This window comes from Dryobates pubescens, chromosome 5 (assembly GCF_014839835.1).
Source record: "Dryobates pubescens isolate bDryPub1 chromosome 5, bDryPub1.pri, whole genome shotgun sequence".
Lineage (NCBI taxonomy): Eukaryota > Metazoa > Chordata > Aves > Piciformes > Picidae > Dryobates > Dryobates pubescens.
In genome coordinates, this window is record NC_071616.1 from 14345558 (window position 1) to 14353807 (window position 8250).

At 47.5% G+C, this 8250-nt stretch overlaps 1 protein-coding gene across 1 annotated transcript in view; it reads right to left on the reverse strand.

Annotated features, from left to right (window-relative positions):
- Nucleotides 1-8018, reverse strand: part of POLE2 (DNA polymerase epsilon 2, accessory subunit) — a 31915-nt gene extending 23897 nt beyond the window's left edge. Inside the window, exons 1-3 of the mRNA XM_054161628.1 lie at nucleotides 7913-8018; nucleotides 5273-5373; nucleotides 3301-3376 (exon numbers count right to left, since the gene is read on the reverse strand). Of these exons, the coding sequence (XP_054017603.1) occupies nucleotides 3301-3376; nucleotides 5273-5373; nucleotides 7913-7980 (245 nt within the window). The 5' untranslated portion in view covers nucleotides 7981-8018. The remainder of the gene's footprint in view (nucleotides 1-3300; nucleotides 3377-5272; nucleotides 5374-7912) is intronic.
- Nucleotides 8019-8250: the final 232 nt, after the last annotated feature.

Consider the following 8250-nt stretch of genomic DNA (forward strand, 5'->3'; position numbering starts at 1 on the left):
GGAAGAGACCTCAAAGATCATCGAGTCCAACCTGTCACCACAGACCTCATGACTAGACCATGGCACCAAGTGCCATGTCCAATCCCCTCTTGAACACCTCCAGGGATGGTGACTCCACCACCTCCCTGGGCAGCACATTCCAATGGCGAACAACTCTCTCGGTGAAGAACATTCTCCTCACCTTGAGCCTAAACCTCCTCTGGCACAGCTTGAGACTGTGTCCTCTTGTTCTGGTGCTGGTTGCTAGAGAGAAGAGACCAACCCCTTCCTGGCTACAACCCCCCTTCAGGTAGTTGTAGAGAGCAATGAGGTCTCCCCTGAGCCTCCTCTTCTCCAGGCTAAACAATCCCAGCTCCCTCAGCCTCTCCTCATAGGGCTTGTGCTCAAGGCCTCTCCCCAGCCTCGTTGCCCTTCTCTGGACACAGTCATGCACAGATCTTTAGACTATTAATCAAGGTGGTACATCCCATAGTCTTCACTGGTTCAGCTCACTTCTCTGATGCATCTCATTTCACTCTTACTGTAAGTGGATCAAATTCATCAGAGTAGGTAAAATTCTCCCATGAATCTTCACTAAGGCTTAGAATCATCTAATTGTTTTGGTTGGAAAAGACCTCTAAGATCATTGTGTTCAATCATAAACCCAGCACTAAATCCTATCTCTCAGCACATCTCTGCAGCTTTTAAACACCTCCAGAGATGAGGATTCAACTACCTCCCTGAGAGCCTATTGAGAAACATTTCAGTGAAGAAGTTTCTTCTAATAGCCAACCTAAACCTCCTGTGACACAACTTGAGGCTATTCCCTTTCATCCTACCACTTGTCACTTGGGAGAAGAGACAAACCCATCTCTGGCTCCAACCTCTTTTCAGGAAGTTGTAGAGCCAGAAGGTCTCCCCTCAGCATCCTCTTCTCCAGGCTCAACAACCCTAGTTCCCTCAGCTACTCTTCACAAAACCTGTTCTCCAGACCCTTCACCAGCTTTGCTGCCCTTCTCTGGACCTGCTCCAGCACCTCAATGTCCTTCTTGGAGTGAAGGTCCCAAAAATGAATCCAGTATTTGAGGTGTGGCCTCACCAGTATGAAGTACAGGGGTACAATCACTTCCCTGGCCTTGCTAGTCACTGCTTTTGATCCAAGCCAGGATGCTGGTGGCCTTCTTGGCCACCTGGGCACACACTGGCTCATCTTCACCCAGCTGTCAACCAACACCCCCCAGGTGTCACCTTTTTCTACCAGACAGTTTCCAGCCACTCTACCCCAAGTCTTTAGCGTTCATGGGGTTCTTCTGACCCATGTGCAGGAGTTGAGTCGCACCTGGTCTTATTGCATCTGTCACTGTGCTTGCCAGCACATGATAACCATCAGACATTGATGTCTTAGGCTTTAGAGTGCATTTCATACAAAACTTTGACTTTCTACAACATAACACTAGAGGGTTGAACAAGTTGGCTCTGTGATCTGCAGAGCTTTTTCCACCAGGACTGAGAATCTTTGCACCCAGATTTCTCTACACTTCTGGAGCAAAAAAAGTCATGAAATATATAAAGCAACACCAAAAAAAGTCACACTCAAACCATCTGCATCACAAAGCTTCCAACAACAAAGAGAAAAGCATAAACCAAATTTGCTTCATGTTGAGAACCTGTGGGATCACACTGTCTAACTGTCATGCCAAGGAAACCATTTATTTTCATGCTTTGCATTACGATGTCAAAACACAACATAAACACTGAAGGAAACACATTCGCCATCATCACAAAGTTACCAGAAACTCAAGTAATTGTCCTCTGCTTTGTTAGCAGAGAGGGAAAATCAGTCATGGTTTTCAGCAAGCAGCCCTGATATTAAAAAAAACAGCAGAAACACACACAGTGGAGGAAAAGATCTCCAGGTGCTTTCAGAAAAGAAATATGTGGTGAAAGGCACAACAATAACCTTAGATAATTTTGATCTAGAGAAAAGGAAATAAGGACATGAACAGAGGGAGCAAGTTCTGTCTGCACTGTGACTTTTAGTTTGTTTTATTGTTTCATGTTCAACCTGTACCACAAAGAACCAAAGCATTTTAATTTCAGAGTCACAGAGTGGTTTGGGTTGGAAAGGACCTTAAATATCATCTAGTTCCAAACCCCCTGCCATGAGCAGGGACATCTCCTTCTAGACCAGACTGCTCAACATGGCTTTGCATCCAGCCTGGTTTTGAACATCCCAGGGTTAGAGTCTTCACAAATTCTCTAAGCAACCTGCTCCAGTGCCTCATCATCCTTATGGGGAAGAATTTCCTCCTAACATCTAATCTGAATCAAGTTTCTTCCAGTTTGAAGCCATCACCCCTTGTCCTGTCACTCTACGTCTTTTTACAAAGCTCCTCTCCAGCTCTCCTGTAGCCCCCTTTGCACAATGGAAGGCTGCTCTAAGGTCTCACTGGAGCCTTCTCTTCTCCAGGCTGAACAACCCCAACTCTCAGCCTGGCCTCACAACAGACATGCTCCAGCCCTGTGATCATCATTGTGGCCCATCTCTGGACCCACTCTAACAGTTACAAGTCCTTATTGTGCTGGGTGTTCTAGAGCTGGCCCCAGTCCTGCAGGTGGGGTCAGCAGAGTGGAGCAGAGGGGCAGAATCCTCTCCCTCCACCTGCTGCCCACACTGCTGGGGATGAGCTCAGGACACTGCTGCCTTCTGAGCTTTAAGCGCACATTGCTGGCTCATGTTGAGCTTCTCATCAACCAGCATCCCCAAGTCCTTCTCCTCAGCACTCCTCTCTATGCATTCTCTGTCCAGGCTGGATGTATGCTTGGGTTTGCCCCAGTCCAGGTGCAGGACCTTGCATTAGGCTTTGCTGAACTTCTTGAGGTTAACACTGGCCCACCTCCCAGGGTCCCTCTGGATGGTACTGCTTCCCTCCAGCACACTGACACCACTACACACCTTGGTGCTGTTGGCAAATTTGCTGAAAGTACCTTGATCCCACTGTCCATGTTGCCAACAAGGATGTTACTCAGAGAAGAACATCATTTGCCATTTGCCTCCACTTAGACATCAACCCATCAACCATGACTCTTTGAGTAATCATCAAGCCAATCTCAGCTTCACATTTAGAATCACCTGGAGGCTTACCCATGAGTAACAACTATTCTATGAAGGAACATTGCTAACCTTTAAAGAGCAGGAAGGCAAAAACACAAAGCAATTATGGCATGTGTAGCACTGCAGAAAACACCTGACATTTATTTCCCCAGAAGAAAGAAGGGTTTGAACTCCTCTGAGCCTTAAAGAAAATAACATCACCATACATAGTTTCATCTGATGCTTGGCTGCATTCCTGGACGGCTGCTTCCACCATGGATTGTTCAATCATATTAGATGACACTGAAAAGAAAATTGCAAAGGATGAAAAGTTTAATATTCTAACTTCTTCTAACCAGAAGGATACATCTCAAGCTAAAAATAATCCCCTACATCCTGTGCCCACCATTAAGTCACTAAACATGGAGAGTGAGACAACTCCAGTTCATGCAAAGCTGAAAAATGAACTATATAAATGTGTATGATCTGAGCTTTCACATACCTAAGGTTAATTTGGTTCCAGGACATTAACCCACAAATTGCTGTCATAGAACCATAGAACTACAGAGGTTAGAAGAGGCCATTGAGAGCATCAAGTCCAACTGCTCACCCAGAGCTCACAATCCCACCACTGCTAAGACACTACCACTAAACCATGGCTGTCAGCACCACATCCACATGTCTTTTAAATGCCTCCAGCGATGGTATCACAGTATCACAGTATCACAGTAACTAAGGTTGGAAGAGACCCCAAGGATCATCAAGTCCAACCTGTTCCAACAGACCTCACAACTAGATCATAGCACCAAGCGCCACGTCCAATCTCCCCTTGAACACCTCCAGGGACGGCGACTCCACCACCTCCCTGGGCAGCCCATTCCAATGACAAATGACTCGCTCAGTGAAGAACTTTTTCCTCACCTCGAGTCTAAACCTCCCCTGACACAACTTGAGACTGTGTCCCCTTGTTCTGGTGCTGGTTGCCTGGGAGACTGGGCAGCCTGTTTCAATGCCTGAGCCTTTCTATAAAGAAATTTTTCCTCATGTCCAACTTGAACCTCCCCTGGCACAACCTGAGACTGTTTCCTCTTGCCCGGTCACTTGTTACATGTGAGAAGAGACTGACTCTCACCTCACTGCAACCTCCTTTGAAGTAGAGAGCAGTGAGGTCTCCCCTCAGCATCCTCTTCTGCAGACTAAAAAACCTCAGCTGCCTCAGCCATTCCTCACACAACTTGTGTTCAAGGCACTTCACCAGCTTTGTTGCCTTCTCTGGACATGCTCCAGTCCCTCAATGTCCTTGGAGTGAGGGGCCCAAAACTGAGCCCAGTACTCGAGACGTGGCCTCACCAGTGCCCAGTACAGGGGGACAATCACTTCCCTGGTCCTGCAGGCCACACTATTCTTGATCCAGGCCAGCATGCTGTTTACCTTCTTGGCCACCTGTGCACATTGTCCAGGATTTTTCTGGATTGCACTTTTGGAATTAGTAATACACAGAAAATGATGCAGGCAGAGTTTCTCCAATGCTACAGTGTCCCAACTGTTACCAGCATATTCTGCCTAATGTTACTGTCATGAGATCAAGTTGGATTAACAGAATATCAGCATCTGCCTTGCTGCTTCAGAGAACACCCAGGGAGTGGTTAAACTCCAGCCACAGTTCTTTTAAGTGAATATACTGGAGCACCTGCATCTCCTGCTCCACTTGGATGTGAGGTCAGTGATCTCTGAACAAAGAGAAGCAACTGTTTCCTTCCTGAATTCACAGCTAGGCACCTCAGACTATAGCTGTCAACATCCCCAACCCTTTTCTAGGCTTGAATAACAAGTGAATTAAAATCTCATTATTTCTTCAGTTTATTTTAATACTTAAAATGCAAGTTTCAGATCCAAAGATGTCCATACAAACTCAGCTAGGCACTTTTAGCAGCTGGCATTGAAAAATTTAATTCTTCTCAGAAAAGTCAAGAGGTACCAGGCTGCCAAAATGAGCATAATTTAAATGGCAAAATTATACTGTTTTATGCTGGCACCTCAGCATTTAACATAACAAAATGTCAACAAACATATTTATCTTGATCAACCCAGCAGACTAGAATGACACCTTGCTGCATATGCTGCCAGTAGCTTTGTCTTTGTCTAAATAAAGTGCCAAATAAACTCAGCAAGCTTGAGAAAATGGAATTGTTTACTCACAACGCTGTTTTTCAACGGCATCAATGACATTTTCGATTGCATTGTCAAGTTCTACTTCACTGACGGACTGGAGAGCTTCGGTGAGATACTTCAGAGCATCCCTAATTCCAATGAAGAAAGTCAGCTCAGAAAGCAATTAATATTTAATTGAGTTTATATAAACTATGGCAATTTGGGCAGATGTGCACATACTCCCTAAACAGTTTATGACCAAAAAAAGCAGAAATAGTTACTGCCACACTGGCTGAAGAAATGTAAATCATCAAGATTGGAAGTAATGAGGATAAAAAGCAGACACAGAGAACCTCACCTTCTTACAATCACATGATTAAGCTAACCAGGAGTCCATCAAGCCAAGTCCTGAGTATTCCCAATACTTCAATAGTCAATCTATTCCAAAGTTTAATTGTTCTTGCAGTCAAGGTTTTATTTTAAGCTTGTGCCCATTGCCTCTTACACTGTAACCATCCTTGAAAAGAAAGGAAGTTTCTTTTCCTTATAACCACTCTTCAGGAAGACTGGGATTAGATCCTCTTGAATCTTCCCTTCCTTAAGGCTCAATAAACCCAAATCCTTTGCATTTTTTCCTACATCAAGTTTTCCAAGCCTCTAAGCATGGAATCACAGAATGGTTTGGGTTGGAAGAGACTTACTGAAGTTCATTTAGTCCAACCCCCCCTGCAGTCAGCAGGGACATCTGCAACTAGAGCAGCCTGCTCAGAGGCCCAGCCACCCCAGTCTGGAATGGGTCCAGAGATGGGGCATCTACCATCTCTCTGGGCAAGCTCAGCCAGTGTCTTACCACCCTCAGCATAAACAAAAGCCTGTCCCCAGCTTTCTGATCAGCCCCTTTAAGCACAGAAAGGGCACCAGAAAGTCTTCCTGGAGCCTTTTTTTCTCCAGGCTGAACAACCCCAGCTCTCAAACTGTCCTCATGGCAGAGGTATTCCAGAACATTTTTGTGGCCTACTTTGGACCCACTCCAACAGGTTCCTGTCATTCTTGTGCTGATGACCCCAGAATTGGATCATTTTCATGGTCCTCCAGTAGATCATCTCCATTTTTAATGATACTCTTGAACAGAGGAAACTAGAACAGGACAAGTAGGATTTCTCCTGTTGCAATCTGTGCTCACTCTCTCTCACCCATTTTTTTGTGCACTGGCTCCTTCTGACCAATCCCCAGTAGGTACACTGAGCAAACACAGCTCCTTCCCTTACACACCACAAGCTCCAGGCCATGGCCACCTTAACAGCAGCACCCACTCCACTTTATCAGTATCTCTGGCAATGGAATTATTTTCATTTTAAGTAACTCAAGAATTTAAAACCCACTTCTTCCCTCATCCTTAGACTCCTGTCTCCCACTAAAAGATAACAATTTTCTTATTAATGTCATCTGCTGGCCAATCAAGACTGACATTTTAGTTAACAGCCTGGCCTTCAAAATGTCTTTGGGATTCAGGAGCTCTGAACTTGGACTCCTCAATAATGAAATTGCCAGGACACTGTTCAAAAGAATCACATCCCATCCGTGCCATAAACAAAATGGAACTAATATTAACACATGATCTGGAAAAATATGAGCAATGGGAGCCCCAGGCACTCTAATAAATCATGACACCTTCCACTGCAAGCAGACATCACTTTTCTTTGACCTTGCAATCTCTAATGCACATTATTCTGTACCTTTGGAAATACTATTTCTGCCTCTAGTAAGAGTTGTTTAATATAGAATTGGCAAGTGCAACTTGGAAAGAGATCCCAGAGTTGTCAGGGACAGAAGCAGACCAAAGGAAAACCCAACAAAACATCCAGCAACATCATGAGAGAAGGTATCAAGGGGAGAGGCAAGGGCAGCTTTTGATGCTACCTAAATCCATGGCAGATGCTACAGTGGGTCAGGTCACAGAATCACAGAGCGGTAGGTGTTGGAAGGAACCTCTGGAGATCATCCAGTCCAACCCCATTGCTAAAGCAGGGTCACCTACAGCAGGTTGCCCAGGATCACAAAGGTTTGGAATCTCTCCAGAGAAGGAAGCTCCACAACCTCTCCAGGCAGCCTGCTCCAGGGCTCTGCCACCCTCATACCAAAGAACCTTCTCTTGTCCAGATGCAACCTCCTCGGTTCCAGTTTGTGCCCACTGCCTGCCAATTGTCCAGCCATGGCACCACTGACAAGAGCCTGACTACATGCTCTTGCACCCCACCCTTCAGCTCTTGCTGAGCATTGATCAGATCCCCTTCCAGGCTGTTCCTCTCCAGGCTAAACAGCCCCGGGTCTCTCAGCCTTTTCACAGAGATGTTCCAGGCCACTCAGTATCATCATATGTGAAGATGGACAGAAGGGGCCCACAGGAGCAAGACAAGCAAAACAACAAGGCGTAGGAGCAAAGACTCCAAAGGCCTCAGTGGGAGAGGCGAGGAAGAGGAGAGAAAGAGGAAGCGATGCGGAGATGTGGACACGACCCTGACCAAATCGCACAACGCGGAATAAGCCCAGAAAGCAGGAGGTGGCCTTGGGGGAGGTATGCAAGCCCCAACCCTGCGCCTGGCGGAGCGGGTACCGGGGCAGGGCCCAGGCTGGGCCGCTTGTCCCGGGAGATCCGCCGCCTCCCGCCCCCCTCCCGGCTCTACTCACGCCCGCAGCAGGAGCCCGCGCAGGCGGAACGCGGAGCCCACCCGGCGCCGCAGCCGCTCCGGCTCCATGACAGCAGGTTGGCGCCAAAAGGCGCCGCGCCGCCCCCCTTCCCTCACTGCCTCACCGCCCTAGCCCTGCCCCGGGGCGGGCGGAGGCTCCGGGCCGGCGCCCCCCGCGGCCGTTGGGGGCTCTGCCTGGGGAAGTGTGGGGCTGAGGACCTAAGGCTTGGCAGCGGAGCCCGGCTGATCCCCCACGCTGCGGGGTGTGCTGTGTGCCCGCGGGAGGCGGGAGCGATCTCCGGGCTCAGGACAGGCCGTGACGGGGCCTCGCCTTTCTCT